The following is a 17,599-nucleotide window of genomic DNA, read 5'->3' as shown; positions in this document are numbered from 1 at the left end:
CTGATTTTTATTTTTATTTTTCCCCAATATTTGTGGACACTTTGGTGTGACGGTATGACTGCAAGCACAGACTGATAGAATAATGATATTCTGGCTTCTTGACTCCATCCTGGGAAGGTGCATTAATTCCTGTCCAGTCACCTCTGCAGTCCTGGGCACAGATGTCTTCCGATTCTCACAACGCAGGGACTGCTGAAGATGCTTGTAATTAGAGCAAATTGGAGATGCTCTGAGCGAGCAGCGAGGTGCCATTTCTTTAAGAGCTTTTTATTTCACATTAGCTGAGGTCTCCCGTGCTATCCCTGGGAGAGCCGGTGCCGTTACTGTTGACCTGAAAAGCCACAGAGTCTATAAATGTTTCACAGTTTAACTCAATCTTGATTGCATGGCGCTTTAAGCGAATACGCTGTCCAGTTCCCCAAAGCCGTCGGCCTGCGAGTATCCCGGCTGGCACAGGAGGATGAGCCTGGTGTTTGGAGCAGGATTTTTTTCTAGTTTTATTTGCTATTTCATTGTGCAAACTTTCTGTGAGCTGGCATGTGGGTGTGGTGGGGCTCACGTGCTGGATGGGGTCAGGAGCTGAATGCATACACCTAATTTCGCTGTATGCTTTTGTGAAGTGTGCTCTGTGACGTTGGTTGGGACAAAGTCTGCGTAGCTGTCAGGGTGGTGCTTCTATTTTTTTTTTTTTTTTTTTTTTTTTTTTTTTTTGGTGTCTCCATCCAAAATGACTGCCTGCCGTGGCTCAGATGTGAGCCAGGACTCGGCTTGGCTTGACCTGGGGGCTTGAGGGGGAAACAGCGGCTCCTGTTTCGACTTCCTTGAGGTGTCAGCTGTGAAGTTGTTTTATTTCGTGCATCCCAGGAAGCGGAGCAGGCATTTGTTAGGCCCGTAGTTTTAATTCTTGCACGTGTTTCATACAGAAAGGACTGATTTAGTGGAGTTATGGAGGAAAAGATTGATATTTGGAAGGCTGGATTCTTCCTGGCATTGTTAGTGCTTCTATTTAAGAGATCCTGTGTTGTTCAGTCCAATAAGTATCACTGAAACACAACAGTAAATGATTTGGGATGAATGATTTCTTACCACCTCATTTTTCTGGAGGATGCAGTTATGAACAGAGAGGCAATTAAGGCCATTGGCGTTGTGTCTGGGGTTTATCACATCAAATCAACAGGGTAGCACTGCATGGTGTGTGTTTTAATGCAACAGAGATCAGTCTGAGAGTCTGACTGACTCGTCGTGTCAGACATGACATGCAAAGTCTGAGCCCTGGCTTTGGGAAGGAGCTTTCCTTTCCCACAAGGTTGTTAATTCAAAAATCTTGAAGTCACTGGTGGCCGCCAGACTTCTGTCCATGCGGGCATGAGCATTTAAAATTCTGTCCCTTCTTGCAAATGCCCACTGTCACAGGAGACCTGAGTGCCAGCAGCCCTTTTAATGATGCTCAGGAGTGCTCAAGGGCAATATCAAATGTATACCGTGTAGTCTCCGTCGCATAATTTTTGCATGATAAACATTTTAACACCAGGAGGACTTGGGCCGTAGCGAAGCGACTGGAAGCTGGAGAAGCAGCTGGGAGCGAGGTGCCGACAAGGTCAGTCCCCTGTAAGGCCAAGCGCAAATGGAGTTGTGGGAAAGGGATGGGATTGAGTAGCAGAAAATGTGCTGCATGGGGGAGCTGAACTTCATCTTTCCTGGCACCTGGGTCCTTGGTGGCTGCTCTGCAATGAAGATTTTGAAAAAAGATTGCTAATTCTCACTCGGTGATGGGAGTCTGAAAGCCATTTACAAGATTAAGGACTAGAAAGTTGGTAACTGGAACTTCTGTGAGCTTGGGAAACTTGAGAAAATCTCGCTCATGGGGCTGAAACGGGTAAGGATGGCGCGAGGAAGAATTTAACCGTTCATCTGTAGCCTTAATAAGAGGCTGACCTTTCCATCATGTTCACAATTCTGTCACTGTATTTGGAAGCATCTCGGTTTAAATGCTACATCAATGTCTGGGAACGGCGGAAGTCAATGGTGTGTCTCAAAATCGCGTACGAGTTATTTAGAGGAGGTGAGGGTAAGAACATGAATCAGCAGCTTGGAATATCAGCTGAGCTAAAGCAGAAAGGGCAGCGACCGAGCGAGCGTCCCCGCAGAGCACCCTGGCCTGCTGGAAGTGTCCCTTCCCCCGGGCGGTCCCCAAAGCCACGGGGCAGCAGCAGCTGTACAAACCCACTGGAGGAGCTTTGCAGGAGAACCGGGGGCCTTGTGCTTCCCTGGCTCTGTGCGGGGCTCGGGGCATCAAAGCACGTGTGAGCAAATGCCCTCCCAGGAAATCTGCCGGGGGCTTTTGTGTGGGCTCCCTGGAAAGGGCTCGGTGGTGCAGGAACCTCCGGGGTCCTGCCCTCGGCCCCTGCCCAGGGATGCCTGTTCTTCCTGAGGCCAGATGTGGCTAAAATACCGGTCTGAGACGTGTTCTGTCGTAGTAAAGCACATCTGTGGACAGCTATATATCCCTTTTCTTTAGCAAACCTGAAATTTAGCCTGCTCAGACCTCTGGCAGGAAAATCGAGGGCGACTTTGTGATGCCAGGCACTCGTAAGGATCTCTTGGTGAAATAAGAGGGCCTGTAGATTTATGTGACCTTTGCTCGCTGGCAGGGAGCAAACCTGTTGGTGATGGCTGTCTCAATTATGGGTCTCTTTTGGAACATATAAGCATTACCTTGGAGATCATAGCTGGCAGGGAACACAAGCTGCTGGATCTTCAAACCCATTTATCAGTCTGCTTGCCATTTGTACCTCCAGGTGGAGGAAATTGTTAACCACACTGCTCGAAGGCTCTAGCGCTTTTGTTAACTCTTTATTGCCGGGCTCAGTCAAAGATTGAGATGGAAATGGAGGAGCAATACTGGTGTGGTTGGCTTCAGCAATCTCCCGTTCCGCTCCAGCCCTGTTGGGGCTTGTGGTTTTGGGCTTGCGGTTTTGACCCATGGTTGGTTGGTTTAGACTGACTCAGAGCTGAGGACTGAATCGGCTTCTTGAGTTCAGTGGGGGGCACTGGCAAACCAGAGTCAGCTGGGGCTACCTGGCTAAACAGAATCTGGTCTTGAACAAGGCAGGGATACCATCCGGTTTACTCAGCAGCTAATAATCCTCTGCTAACCATAGGACAGAACTAGCCAGCGAACACCGTACGTTTGTAGGATTTCAATTTTCTCCTTGGCAAAGTAACAACTCAGAGCTGACCTCCTGCTTCATATCTTTCTAAATGTCTCTCGATGCCTGTTGTTCAGAAGAGAGCTTCCCTCTCCTTTGTCTTCACAGATCCGTCTGGGTTTATTTTTGATGTGCAGTCCAATACTGTGATGGCCCAAGGAGGAACCTTTGAAAACATGAAGGAGAAGGTAAATGTGTCTTCTGAGACTTTAACTCACCACGTGCCGTGGAAGAGCTCGTGAACACTATATCTTCATCTCTTCTCTGAGATGAAATATGTTTCTGTCTGGGAGCTAACTGCAGCTCTGTCAAAAGCAAAATTTTATTCAGGCTAAATCGTCCTGGCACATTAAAGTTTTATAAGGAAGTCATCGGTTACGATTTTCAGACTGCTTGCAGGAGGGTTGCTGTAGGGTCCGTGTGGGATAAAGCAAATGGTTCACATGTCACCCTGTTTCCTTCCCTCTAGATCAGCGCGGTGCGTGCGATAGTCCCCAACAGGAGCAACAACGAGATTGTCCTTGTGCTGCAGCATTTTGACAACTGTGTGGACAAAACGGTGCAAGCCTTTATGGAAGGTAACGGCAGCGGTTTCTTGGCGGGGTTTGTGGCTTCATGACTCGTACGTACCGTGTTTATGGACCCGCTTCTGAAGCAGTGGTGGCCTGTGTGCAGTAAGTACACCAGGGAGCAGAAGCTCGTGGGGCTTCTCAGCACATCCAAGTACGGGCTCTATCCACACAGATAACTAACGGATGATTGTCTTCCCAAGGTTTAGCTGGTATTTGTTCAACTAGAGGTCAAGGCAGAGATAAGCACTTGATAGCTCTTTAGATAAAGGAGGTTTGGTGCTCGGTTACAGAAACTCTTGGTCACGTGTACAGAATGGGGGTGTCTTCAGCTTCGATAGCTGCTGTTTGTACTTTGAAACGTAGCTCGCCAATCTTCTTTTTGGGTCTGCCTGGCGTGCTGCGTTAGATGGATATTCTGACCTTGGCAAAACAGGCAGCTGCTGGTGACGGTGCCGGTAGCTTTGCAGCTCTCCTTTCTGTGCTGGCCATCGCCGACGCCTGCGCTTTGCCTCCAGCCTGCACGAGGTTCGGCAGCTGCTCCTCAGACTGTGGACACCCAGTCGGTGACGCGGTCGGGGGCTCTGGGGAGAGAAGGCCAGCAGATACCTGACCTGAACGCAACCTCTGCGCTCAGAGCATGTTCCAGCAGGGTTCCCAGTACCTAAACCTTTACTGTGACAGAGCCAGAGGAAAGGTGTTCTTTATTATTTTTTTGTTTTCTTGGAAAGAACTGACAATGTGTTGTAAGGGAGTAGTCCCCTTCAGCAGCGCGTTCCCAAAGCAGAAATGAAACCATGCCTTTTATTACATCAACTAAGAGATTTGAAACTTAGCTGCAGGAGGTGTTACAGCTGGCTCCAGGTGTGGAGGCACTTCCATGTGACGGGGAAAGAACCGGGGTGGATGCCTTATTCACTGCTCATTGCTGTGTTTTGTTTCAGGCAATGCCAGCGAAGTACTGAAAGAATGGACTGTAACAGGCAAAAAAAAGGTAACACTTTTAAAATACACTTTGCTAAGGCATTTATCTTTTTGTTTTGAGGATTTAGACTACAGAGAACAGTAGACATTCCGCATGATTTAGATGGAAAAGAAACGAAAGAGCAAACGTGTATATTGATGTTAGAAGAACTGATGCACAGAGATAATCACTGGGTTATCGGGTGCCTCGCTGTTCAGGGCAGTGATTTACACCGTAACTTCAGTGCAAGTTGTAAACATCATCTTCTCACCACATTTGTGTTTAATTTAGTTGTCGGACACATTGTGTTGAATGTAGCATCTGAAAAACAGGTTCTAGACTTTCTGTCCTTGCAGTCGCTTTTCTTTTGCTGACCCTTTCCAGGACCCCTAATCCACACACAGAGCCCCACACTGAAGTAAATCTTTATCCAGGTCCATTTATTTCAACAGAGCTCTGTAATTCACTGTTCAGATAGTCATGCTGTTCCATTTTTCATTGGTAACCTTTGGAGCTGAACAGTTGCGTTTAAAGCTGAGCTCTGTGGAAATATATTTCTTTGTCATGTAAGCTTTCTTGAGTGTTTTGCCTAGTTCTTTGCTCAGACCTCTGTGAAAGGGTTAACTAAAGATTTGCAAGGTTTCAGTGCTTGATATTATAATGTCTAAATCCACCAGGACAAGAGTAAAATCATAATTATTCAAAAGTACTCCTTTGAATACGTGAAAAGCACCAGTATGAAACGGAGAGGGAAAAAATGTGGCTGAGTAGCCCTGCGTTGGGAAAGGAGGGCAGTTTCTGCAGAGCAGGGTCTAGCAGAGCACCCCAGAAGCTGCACGGTGCCAGTGAGCACCCCCAGAAGCGACCCGTCTGGTGCTGTGGGTTGCAGCCACAAACCCCTCCGCCGTGTCCCATCGGCTATGCAGCCTTCATCTGATAACCATTGCTCTTGTTGGCACACCATCGGAGAGGATAATGTATTCACGCCTCATTAATGCCACTATATCTGTCTTCATTGTTGAATAAATCCCTCCTACTGTTAATAGGATCAACAGCCAGGCTGGCTGAAAAAGCATTTAATTCAACTACTTTCAGCCAGTAAGCATAAGCTTAATTTTCCCTTCAGGAATTAAGCTTAACATTTTTTCCCCCCTTTTGTGGTGTGGATACCTAATCCTTAGAACAAGAAGAAGAAAACCAAACCGAAACCGCAAGCTGAATCGAGCCCTGGCCTCCCAGACCCCGGTAAATTGGTGTCCACTGAAGAGGAGCAGTCGGCAAACTCAGAGAAGGGTGGAATTAACGGTTTCCATGTCAACGGCTGTGCCCACGACACGGAGTCTGTGGACTCGCTCAGCGAAGGTTTGGATGCACTTTCAATTGATGCCAGAGAGCTGGAGGATTGTGAGGCGGCCGCACCAGACATGCCTGATAGAACAGGTTAGTCTCTGTACAGTAGCGCAGGAGACGGGCACCACGTGTTGAAAAAGCAGAGGAGCTGCCTCCTGCCCTTTCCTGTTCCTCCTCTGCTTTGGGTCAGCTTTGAGTACTGAGTTGTTTGGATGGCTCTTCAGGAAAGAGCAGCTCACCTTGGTTTCTGAGTTCTTTGCTTGTTGTGGTAAAGAGGCGGTCAGTGTTCTGCTGTCCTCTCCGCGTTCCCCTTTAAACGAGTGTGCTTTTCTACAGCAGTGCCTGAACTAGAGAATGGAATAGCAGACTTTGACACAAAATCGCTCATCATGCATCCTTCCCAGAGCCCTTCGTCTCTTAGACAGCGGCCTGAGCAGAGGAGCGCTAGCAGGTCTCTGTCCAGATCAACAGCGAGCAACTTGATTCCTGCGTCCTTGTCTTTAACGCGGCTGGAAGACGTTCCAGTTTCACCCGCGAACAAGAAGCTAGGTAAGGCCCCGAGGGCCTGCGCGCTCTCCGGTGTCAGGGCAGGTTGCTGCTGGCCAAGTTCTTGCTGCCTCTTCTGTGGTGTCACTGGCAGACACGGTGCTGAGGCATCCTGGACTTTGATTTTAATGCGAGCTAACGTGCTGCTTGTTATCTGGCCAGTAACTCGCGCTCTACTCCTCCTCTTCCCTACGCACAGCAGGAATCTTGACAGCAGTTTAGATGTAGTGCCTGGAGCAGCAAACCCGTATGTGTGAGAGGAGCAGGGAAGGAAGCGGCCAGTCTCGCTGCATATGTTTAGCCCATTCTTCTGAGTGCTCCATCACAGAGCCTTTAGGTTGTTTCTCATCTTTTGTGAGAATCTGTCGAAAGGCCAGAAGTTCGGACCAGTCCTGTTACAAGAAGTGACAGTCTCCTTCTACTGGATTTTTTTTTTTTTTTCCTCTGTTGTGTGTTTTCTCCACAGCTGAGTTCTTACGATAACAAGTGGGGACAGGAGGGACCTCAGAGACCCCGACTGTGATGGCCGCTATTATAGTTGGCTTGGGGAGGTGGGGTGGTGGTAGTTCACCTCCTTGCTGCATGGGAAGGCTGTAACAGGGCGTTGTTAATGTAGCTTGGCAGGGGGCAACTGCACTCCAGCAGCTCCAGAGCGTGGGCAAGGTGATGTACTTGCCTGGCAAGCTGAGCCACAGGGACTAACCTTGGCAGCGATAACCAGTCCTTTCCTCTCCTGGTTTGAGGAAATAGCCTTAATTTTAGTTTCTGAGATAATTCCCTTCCCCAGGGAAACAGTCATTTCATATCGTTTAGTGATTATGGCGTGTTGGTCTTTCGAGTAGACTGCATTTCACTTGTCTCCGGTCCCTAGCACAGAAGCAACTCAGAGATGCATTTCATTTCTCTCATGTATTTGAAAATGTGGAGGGACATCCCTGCCCCTAGAAGGAAATTCTACAAGCCTTGGGAAAACTTTCCCTGGTAAGAAAATCTCTCAAACTGTCCCTGCTGAACCGAGCGCCTTTGTAATGGGGAAGGGAAAGAAAAATTTAAAACCAAGCCGTGTATAGTTTTAAAATAAGTGGGAAAGCCATCTTTAGATTTATCCCTGCTGGGAGGATTTAGCAGTGTGATTGACATGGCTGTTTGAGTTCACTCTGTCTCTTGGTAGGTTCTAATATTGAAAAATCAGTGAAGGATCTCCAGCGCTGCACCGTTTCACTGGCTCGGTACCGGGTTGTGGTGAAGGAGGAAATGGATGCTTCCATTAAGAAGATGAAGCAGGTCTTTGCTGAACTGCAGAGTAGGTAAGTTAAATGTAGGGGCAGAGCCAGGTGTTAAAGCTTAAGACCAATACATTTGGAATAAGATGTCAGCTTTCCAGTCAGGTTAATGACTTGCTTGGGTTTGCCCGACCGCCCAAGCACTGGTCGTCAGCGGCGGGGAGGTCGGCGTGTCGTGAAGAATAAACCGGAGCTGAAAGCCGCGTTCTCTGCGGTTTTCAGAAGCCGCCTTCGTGGGCAGCGTTGCAAGGCCCGCGCTCGAGCTGCCGCACCACACGTGCGGTGGGCTGGTAATGGACTGTTGGAGGCTTCGGTCTGTCCGTCGGGGTCTTTGATGATCTGGGGCTCCGTGTCTGTACAAGACAGTTGTCCTGACCATCATAAAGTCGTGTTAGACGCAGATAAGGTGAGGAACTCGCCAGGTAGCATGCTGTCAGTTAGGTGCTGATACTAGCCGGGCTGGAAGGAGAGCTGCTGGGGCCTCAGGGCGCAGCAGCACGTGCCTTTTAGAAACCAACATTCATATTTAAAATCTTGAAGTCGTGGTTGAGTATAACATGGAAGAGACGGATCCTTTTGTAGGTATAAGTACACATCGAAGATCATCCTGTGCAGCATTGCTTCCCCTGTTTGAAGCCAAGCTTTTAATACTGTGCATGATGTTCCCTACGAGTGTAATCGGGTCTTTTTTTAATGAACATCTTTATTGGTTTGGATAAGTGCTTTAAGAGGATATTCTGAAAGGCCTACCATCAGATACACTCTCTGTCCTGATTGAATCTATTACTGAGAAATTGTTCTTGGTGATACAAATATGATTGCTTTCGGTAAAGAATTATTCATAAGAAACTGCACAGAGAGTTCTCCTTGCCTGAAGTGAGTAACATTTGACAAGTAACTAAAATGCTGCTGTCGCATTGAAGGATTAAACTAGATATTTGGCAAACTTGCAAATCTGTGTCGAAAGCTGTCTATGTCTGAAAAGTGTATGTGGCCTCTTTAGTGGGAGTGATGTGGAGAGCTGGGTTCCGAAGCCTTTTACCAAACCCAGTAGCTCAGTGTGGGCTCTTTCTCGTGCTCACACTTGTGTCGAACTTTGCCACCAGGAAGTGCTCTCCTGAAGTCAGTGGAATGCTGTCCCGTACTTAAATTCAGTGTGTGCTAAAAATAGTGGCGAAAACCTGTATAGATGACTTTTAAACTTACCTGAGGAGACTAGACCACACCGGAGGGGCAGGGTTAAAGGTGTCTGTGTGCCCTGACCTGCGTTTCTCTGCTAAGAGTTGTCGTGTCCAAGCTGAAGCTGGATGTGGAGCTCCCAGCACCTCCCGTCTTTTGGAAAAGCTTCAGTGTGAGGGGATTTAACCTGTCAGTAGCTGAGGGGTTTGTAGCCCTAACTCAAGTTTGGTTTTATGAATATTCTTACTTTGTTAGTGTCTTTGTCCGCTGAGTCGATACTGATTGATTCAGCGTTATCACTGTATGCAGTGGGTTTTTGTTGTTAAGTTTTTGTTGTCTGCCTCTCCACACAGCTACAACATCTGTAAAGACCTCTCCCTTCTATGGAAAATGTCATGCTTTTGGCTAACGTGTCTGGTTCCCTATAAGTAATTCCTCGCCCTTTGACTTATGTTATCATCCATAAAACACTTGCGTCATGTTCGGAAAGGTTAAAGACTCAAGTCCGGTCCCGCAGCGTTGCTCCGATAAGCCGAGCCGGCAGCGGGTGAAGCAGGACGCGCGGTTCCGTGAGCAGGGAGGCGAGTGCTGGCCTGGAACGGGGCCACCGGGACCCTCCTTCGACAAATGCCAAGTGAAAGCTGCGCAGCAGGATGCCGGCTCTGCGCAGTCGATAAGCGGTGACTCTGCAGCCGGGGCTGTTCGGCTCCGCAGAAAGAGATTCACTTTCCTTTTCCCGAAAGTGATGCAGTCGCCGGTGAGCAGAGATGGAAATTGTACCTTCAATTTTTTTTTTTTTTTTTTTTCCCCAACTCCCTTCACGAGAATAATTAGTGCATTTTTCAGTCCCACAGCACAAGGCACGATCCGATAGTTAAATCCTCTTGCTGAACTGCCTCTCCAGCTGGCTTTCTACCAAAGGAAAACCTGGTTAAAAGCAGGTTTGTTCAACTGAAACAGGATATTTAAGTAGCAAAGCCGGGACTGGTTTAACTTCTGCCTGTCAGGGCTGCCCTTCAGATGTCCTTTTAACCAGTAAGGCTTCCGAGAGTTCTTGACCTTCATCTTCTCTTGCTAAACAATGTGCTTGTATTAGACCTGTGATCTGGAGGTAGGGGAGGGTGAAGGAGGAGACTAATGCTGGGGTCGCGCCTATCTCCGTCTCTGGAATCCACCCTGTCTGAGTGGCAGAGGGAGCAGTGGCTGCTTTGGTTTCCTATTTTGAGAGGGCTTGCTCCTCTGGGCTGGAGATGGCTGAGTAACCTGAACTAGGGAATTCTGGTAGCCCTTAATTTCCTGAATATTTTGCTCTCTGCTGACAGGGAAAATCGCACAGGGCAAAAAACCCCCGAGCCTTTGAGAGTGGTGTGGGTAAGTTCGACTTCAGCGCCACATGCTGAGCCGGGCGCGGGCAGAGTTTGAGGTTTCTCGCTGCTGAGATCGCCGCTGCGCTCGCCCTGCCTTCCTGGTGGCAGAGCTGCCAGGCTCGCTTCCAGCCACCTTGGATTGCCGTCAGTCTCTGGGATCGGTGTGCTTCAGCCCTGAGGAGGACTGACCCCAAACCCCTTCGCGGGCTTGTGCAAACGGCTCTGGTCTTCCACGACCAGACAACATCTTGCAGGCACCGCTCGACCGAGCTGCCTTGCAGCTGAGAGCATGTCTTCTGATGGCTGTGTTGCAACCAAGTATTCAGCATTATTTCATCTTTAGCAGTTACCAGTTCATCTGCTTTCCCTTTATCTCCCTTGTGCACTTCTTAAATGTCCTTTCTTAAAGCCCAGTCCTTCTGGCAGATGCAGGCCCGCTCCTGCACGGACCTCATTCCAGGACAGGGCAGTCGAGAAAGGCGGGCGCGTTTCCAAACGGATCCAGCAGAAGGAAGTGAGTTTGTTTGACGAGAAGCTGTGCAGGATAGAGGAGCAGTGGGGTCTGATCCGAGTCGTCACGCGAACCCCAGGCAAAGCCACTTGACCTCTGTTCCTCAGCCAGCCCAACTGTAAAATTGGGTAAAGGACTCCAGCTGAGCTCCGCTGAGTAAATTAAATTACAAAGAGATGCAAGCCTTGATCTGTGCCAAGGTGTGTGCGTGTGCCTGCAGCCTGGCAGAAAAAGCCCAGAATGGCCCATATAAAGTGGGTGTTGGCTCGGCAGCAGCTGGGTGTGTGCCTGTGTGTTCAGGGAGGAGGCGCTGGGGTAAGGTGTAGCACAACCCCGTCCTGCTGCTGTTCCCCCCCCCCCCCCGCTTGAATGAGCCATTACGGCCGCGTTTGCACCCGTATTGCCGAGCTGCGGGGGGGCAGGGGGGGGGGATTCCGGCTGATGCTGTGGCTCTGGGCAGGAGGCAGCAGGGGTATCTGCCCTCACCCTGCCCGTCGGCGTGGCAAAGCCAGGTTGAGCTGCTCTGGGGACGGCTGGAAAGAAGGTGAAGTCTTATTAGCGTCGCTTTCGACACACGCCGTTGTATTTGTGCAGCTGGGCTGAGAGTGCCTGACCTGGATCAGGCCCCTGCTGTGCTACGAGCAGAAACAATTCCTGCCCTGAAAAGGCAGATGGACAGAGCGATAAATCAACAGAAGAAGCCAAATGTCAAAGCTGCTGTTCAGAGGGAATTGTTTAAATTGATCTTGCCTCAGCCCGCTCTGACATGCAGAGGAGCGGGAGCGGTGGTTTGAGTTTGCATTTCAGATGCTTTGTGGTTTCCCTTTCAGATGGTCGCTAAAATAAGTATTCTTCCCATTTTCAAGCAAACCTTTCTCACTGAAAGAAGCGTGCGGTCAGTGTTGAAGGGCTGACCCTGTGCAGTGCTGGTATCTCCGAGTACCGTTTCGTGTCTGCGCTGCAAGTCTCCTACAGCTAACACACGAGAGGAAGACTCTGCTTTTATATTTAGAGAGCAGAAACTGAAATGAACCCTATTAATAGGCTGGATGTCGAGTGCTGCCGGCAGCAGCCGAGGGAAGGTGAGCTGCGGGGCTGGCTGGGGACGCTGGAGGTGTAGCTTAGAGGGAAGCACAAAAGAAGCATTTGCAGGGAGGGTGTTTGCAAAGGTCTGGGCTCCTCAGGGCAAAGAACAGCGCTGCGACCAGTACCTGCCCTTGTCTGGAATGGGAGGACTGGTGTTTCCTTTCCTGCTTCCATTATAACCCGAGTTACTTGGTGTGCGCCTCTCCAGGGGCAGGAGCCCTCTTTGGACGGGCTGTGCGGTGACGGGGAGCTCCCTGGGTGCTCTGCCTTACCCGGGGGTGCTCGACAGCCTCCATTTGCTAAATTTGCCCAGCCGGTAGCTGTGCGGTTCTGCTGGCGTAAAAGCTGCCGCCGTGATGCCCGGGGGAATTGTGGTTTCATGGCAACAGACACACTTGAGGCACTCCTGGCGAGTGGAGATCCTTCGCTGTCACCCACTCAGGTGTGCTGTCTGTAGCCCAAAAAAAAAAAAAAATCCTCAGGCTGTAAGAGATTCCTGGATCGTGGGCCTGGGTGGCTGCAGGTGAGCGGCAGCCGGCTGGAGGTCGTGTCCATGTGCCCGCTGCCCTGCGTGCGGGGTGCGCACGCTCTCGTGTGGGTCCTGCAGGGATCCGTGGGGATCAGCAGGGAACACACACCTCCCGAGAAGCACCAGAATTCAGGTTTCTGGCTCAGTGGGACAGTTTGGTTGGTTTAAATACGCTACCGGGGGCGGAAGAGCAGAGTGTTGCCTTCACAACATGGCCCCCGAGAGGGGCCGGGTGCCTGAATGCCCGGAGTCCGGCTATTGTAGCTCCTTGCCCTGCCCTGCCGCTCAGTAGTTCTGTGCTCTGACTCGTTAAACCCTCGTGCCCTGGTTTCCTTTGGTGATAAAGTCTGGCGGCGGCGCGCGGCCTCCCCCGCCAGCGCGGCTCCCGCTCCCCTTGCCAAGGTGGCTCCGACTTCTGTGTCAGAGTGAGGTGACCCAGGTACCCGGTGGCTTGTCGGGAACGCTGCTCCGCGCTGACCCGAGCCTGAGCGAGTCCTAACGCCAGAGCCAGCACAACTCCCCAGGTTCAAGAACAAAGCCGGGCCCGGCGCGGCACGACGGGTTCCTGCTGCCATCTGCCGGTCCCTGCCCGTGGGCCGAAACCCTCTCGCCGGGAGATCGCCTTGTTCTCTTTGTTTAACACTAAATCTCTTCCCTTTTTTCCTGTATTTCCCCCCCCCTCCCCAGCCTTATGGATCGCGAGGTGGCGTTGCTGGCCGAAATGGACAAAGTGAAAGCAGAAGCAAGTAAGACTCTTGTCTTTCCACCACCGACGCCCACCCGCAGAGCTGCCGGTGTTGCTGCACTCTTCAGAAACATCCCCCAGCCCCTCTCCAGGCAGATTTTTCTGCTTGACCCCCCTGTTCATGTTGTTCCTAAATGCGTGGCTCTGCACCCAGACGGAACTCGCCCTGTGGCTTGAGCTAGCCGTGTATATCATGACTAGATTATTTTCGTGGCCTGACACGGGCCGTCCTCTCTGAGGCCGCTGCTCTGCGCCCTCCTTGGAGGGTGGGATGGAAACTGCTCTCTTCCACGGGCGGCCGTTCCTGGAGATCGCAGCGTTCCCGGGGAGCTGGGCAGGGCGTTCTCGGCCCGGCTGCTGCGGGTGGAAAGTGATCCCCGGGGACATCCACAGCGGCGCCGGGCCCCGCTGATTTGGGGGTGCCGAGGAAGCAGGTTGGCCTGGGGGGAGCGGCAGAACCTCTTCCAGAGCTGCGTGCCGGGGCCCCTGGTCAAGTCAGCTTCCAGCTCAGGTTCCGTCTGTGTCTGGAGACGTAAATGGCTGCGGGGGGGGGAGCGGCGGGGGCTGCTGTGCAGCTGGCACAGAGCTTGGGGGGGGGGGGGGTCTCGAGGGAACCCCGTGTTTACCAAGAAGGTGCTGTGTGCCGGGGTGGTTTAACTCTGGGTTGCCCGGTTCGGCGTCGACGCTGCCTAAGCTGCGTGCTCTGGTTTTCAGTGGAAATCCTGGTCAGCCGCCAGAAGAAGGCGGAAGCCCTGAAGAAGCTGACGGACGTGGCGGTGCGAATGTCGGAGGAGCAGCTGGTCGAGCTCAGGGCCGACATAAAGGTGAGCTTTTCACCCCGGTTCTGCCTCCTCCGGCCCCGGCCCGGCCTCGCCAGACGGGGTGGCACAGGGATTGCGGGATTAGGCGGGTGCCGCCTCCACGGGGCAGAAGCCGAGTCGCCAATCCGCTGAGTAAATAAGCTGTTTATTTACCTGACACGCGGAGCTGCTCGAGCCGGGTGCCTCCGGGGAGGGATTGTGCACCCTGGTTATACCCGGCCCACCCAGCACCCGATCCCAAACCCCAATCCCTTAATTCTGGTCAGTGCTCTCTTGATTTCTTACTGGTTTTCTTGGTCGCTGGCCTGGCCGCCTTTTGAAGTTACCTCATTGAATTGTTTCCTCGGTCCTTATCCTCTTCGCTCCACTCGTTTCCGCTGGATTTAACGAGTTCTGTGTGTGCAGCGTGAGTTTGATCGGAAAGTTTGCTGCCGGTCAGCTCCTGTGGCCCGAGGCTTCAACTCCTTTAGCTTCTAGAGGCAATTAATCCTAACAGTTCCCAACAGCGGCACGTTTTTTGTCTAACCTGGCTTTCCCACACTTCTGAATGCAATTTTGCGTTGTGGGCGAGTCTTCCCTTGCGCCCGTAGTTCCCGAATTTGCTGCCAGCGCCCTGCTCGCTCCGCTGCGGGGACACCTCCTCCTGAATCTTCATTTCACCTAATTTGGTTTGTAAAATGCTGCCTTTCAGCCAACAACCCGTCATCCGAACATTAACCCCGGTGCGTGCAGCCCGCCTGTCAGCTGCTGCGAGCTGGCAGAGAGCGGGGAAGGCGGCCGGGCCGCAGCTTTGTGCTCGCAGCGGGTGTGTAAACCAACCTCCCGCTGGCACAGACCGACCTCTGTGTGTGTCCCCCCCCACACCCCCCCGAAATGGGGGGGGGAACCTGCACGCAGTGGGTCTCCCACGGCCCGGCAAATGCCTCGACGCCCCAGCTCCTGCCTCAAGAGGTCAGCGCCAAGTCGCAGCAATTAAACCCCAGCTTGAGAAGCAGCAGGGCTCAGCGCCGCGGCAGGATCGGCGCGGCTGAGGAACCCGCTGCCCCTCGGCGTGTCCGAGAGCTGATTTCACAGAGCGGAGCTGCTCTTGGGCTCCGTTAACCTGCTGCTGGAGCTGGGCTGAAAAAAAACCCGCTTTTTTATTTCCACAAGTTGTTGTAACCCGCTGCCTTCACCATCTTTTTTTTTTTTTTTTTTTTTTCAAGCAGCACCCAACCTCAGCTCCCTGTTCCTGGGCCATACCGGGACGCTTCCACCCCCCTTTTTCTGCTCCCATGCCCAGACTGACCGACCGTGCGCGTTTTGCCTTTTCTGTGCAGCACTTTGTGAGCGAACGGAAGTACGACGAGGACCTGGGCCGGGTGGCGCGCTTCACGTGCGACCTCGAGGCGCTGAAGAAGAGCATCGCCTCCTTCGGCCAGGGTGAGCTGGGTGGGCGTCGGGGAGAAGCCGGGGTGTCAGCATCCCCCCTCAAAACCTTTCCCGTGGGCCCCGAAACTCGCTCACAGCCAGGCTGGGACCGTTCTGCTTCGGGTATTTCCTTTCCTTTTGTGCTGCTCCCTCGGCGAGAGGGGGCCGTGCCCGTTCCCTTTGCTGCCAAGCACGGGTCCCAGTTCACACACAGTTGTCCCTCGCAGCCTTCGACAGCGGGAGCTGCCTCCACCCCGCAGCGCTGGGTGCAGAGCCCGAATGAGCCAGGTCTCAGCTGCAGAACACTCTCATTTATTTTAATTTTTTTTTTTTTTTTTTTTTTTTTTTTTGACTCGGGTATTTCTCTTCCAGTTTCCCATCCAAAGAACAGCTACTCCACCCGGTCGCGGTGCAGCTCCGTCGCAGCCGCCTCGCTGAGCGGTCCCAGCCAGACCCCCCCCGCCTGTGCCTCTGCCCCTGCTGCCAACCTCAGCAAGAAACCCCCGGCCGAGGGGGCTGGGGGGAGCGCCGGCGGCCGCCCCCCCCAGCCGGCGCGAGAGGTAACGGCTCCCCCCGCGCCCCCAGAGCTTCTGCTTCAGAGCAGATTTTAATGGGGGGGGAGTGGGGTGTGTTTTGCTTTTTCACTCCCTCCCCCCAACCCAGGAAGGGGAGGTGGGGATGTGGCACTGGGAGGTCGCAGCGTGGGGGGGCACCACACTCACAGCCCCCCCCCCCCTCTTCTATTCCAGGTTTTCCAGGGGAACCGGAGGCCGGGAGGGGGGGCCAGGGCGCAGGGCCAGCGCCCCCCCAGCACCGCCAACCGCCCCCGGGCCGGCCAGGGCAGGCGACAAACCCCACCCCGGGCAGCCTCTGCTGGCAGCCCTGGCCCCGCTCAGCCCCCAGGCACCTGCCCTGCCCCGGCACAGCCCCCCCGGGCCGCCCCCCCGGCCCCCCCTGGGCCAGACACCAAGGGGCTCCCCCAGCGCAAGCCCCGAGCCAGTCGCCAGGAGGGAGCGAACTCCTGAGCTCCCCCCCGCCCCGAGACACTAACAAAGGAAAGTTTACACTTCTCAGTTTTTGTGCCATTGTTTCCTGGCCCCCCCCCACCCCTTTCCCTTCTATCCCCTCCCCGTCTGCTTTTCTATCCTGCCTGCCCCCCCCCGCCCCGCCCCAGGCATCACCTTTGGCTGCACAATCCCTGGCCAAAACCCAGCCCCGAGTCTTTTTTTTTTTTTTTTTTTTCCCCCTTTTTTTCTGTGCACCAACCTCTCGTGCTGGCAGCGAGGACGGGTGCTGGGGCCTGGGGCGAGCCGGGGGGGTTGCGGGTGTCATTCCCCCCCCCGGGGACAGGCAGGACTCTGCTCCCCTCCTCTCCGGGCTGTGACACTTTTCCCCACTCTTCCCTTTTCTCTGGTTTTTAGGTTGGGGTTTTCTTTATTTTATTCATGCCCCCCACACACACACTTTCTCCTCCCTAAATTAAATTTCTAGCAATACCAATTAGCAGAGCTAATCCTGGGCGCTCCCCGGGGGGGGAGGGGGGGTGTGCGATGGTCACAGTCTGTGCTCAATCCATGGCTGTGGCTCCCTGGCTTTGCTGCCCCCCCCCCCCGCATCCCCTCCTTCAACCCCAACTTTTCACGATGGGGGGGGGGCGTTTCTTTCCCTCTTTTTGACTAAACTTCTCTGGACCTGGTTGAACAAATTAAATAAACGAAACCCAACTTTGAGCTTTCAAAATTCTGGTGTTTTCTCCTTATTTCAGTTCCCTCTGACACCCCCCCCTTCCTCCAGAGTGCCCTGTTCTTGCCCCCCTGGACCGCAGCAGAGCCAGCACTGGGTGTGGGAGGGGGGGGGTCCCGGTTCCCCAGCTGCTGTGTGACCCCCCCCCCCAGGGCAGCGGGAACGATGCACCCAGTGGGGAACAGGGAGGGCGACAGGGAGCCCAAAGGGCTGCGGGGACCCCCCCAGCAGGGCTGGGGGGAAGGCGGGGTGCCCCGTCCCCGCCCCCCCGCCCCAGCAAGGATGGA

At 53.0% G+C, this 17,599-nt stretch overlaps 1 protein-coding gene across 5 annotated transcripts in view; it reads left to right on the top strand.

Annotated features, from left to right (window-relative positions):
- SPATS2 (spermatogenesis associated serine rich 2) overlaps positions 1–17,309 on the top strand; it is a 30,756-nt gene extending 13,447 nt beyond the window's left edge. For 4 of the 5 annotated variants that reach the window (XM_042796449.1, XM_042796448.1, XM_042796450.1 and 1 more), the window contains 11 exons: positions 3,318–3,397; positions 3,679–3,787; positions 4,723–4,772; positions 5,924–6,182; positions 6,429–6,641; positions 7,810–7,945; positions 13,281–13,339; positions 14,053–14,162; positions 15,479–15,581; positions 15,942–16,129; positions 16,319–17,309. In XM_042796449.1, coding sequence (XP_042652383.1) covers positions 3,318–3,397; positions 3,679–3,787; positions 4,723–4,772; positions 5,924–6,182; positions 6,429–6,641; positions 7,810–7,945; positions 13,281–13,339; positions 14,053–14,162; positions 15,479–15,581; positions 15,942–16,129; positions 16,319–16,594 — 1,583 coding nt within the window. In that variant the 3' untranslated portion in view covers positions 16,595–17,309. The remainder of the gene's footprint in view (positions 1–3,317; positions 3,398–3,678; positions 3,788–4,722; positions 4,773–5,923; positions 6,183–6,428; positions 6,642–7,809; positions 7,946–13,280; positions 13,340–14,052; positions 14,163–15,478; positions 15,582–15,941; positions 16,130–16,318) is intronic. The other variant, XM_042796451.1, reaches the window with a different exon arrangement.
- Positions 17,310–17,599: the final 290 nt, after the last annotated feature.

The sequence above is a fragment of the Tyto alba genome, unplaced genomic scaffold (assembly GCF_018691265.1).
Source record: "Tyto alba isolate M040663 unplaced genomic scaffold, T.alba_DEE_v4.0 Super-Scaffold_23, whole genome shotgun sequence".
Lineage (NCBI taxonomy): Eukaryota > Metazoa > Chordata > Aves > Strigiformes > Tytonidae > Tyto > Tyto alba.
Note: the sequence above shows the minus strand (reverse complement) of the source record. Positions and strands in the feature narration are given on the sequence as shown.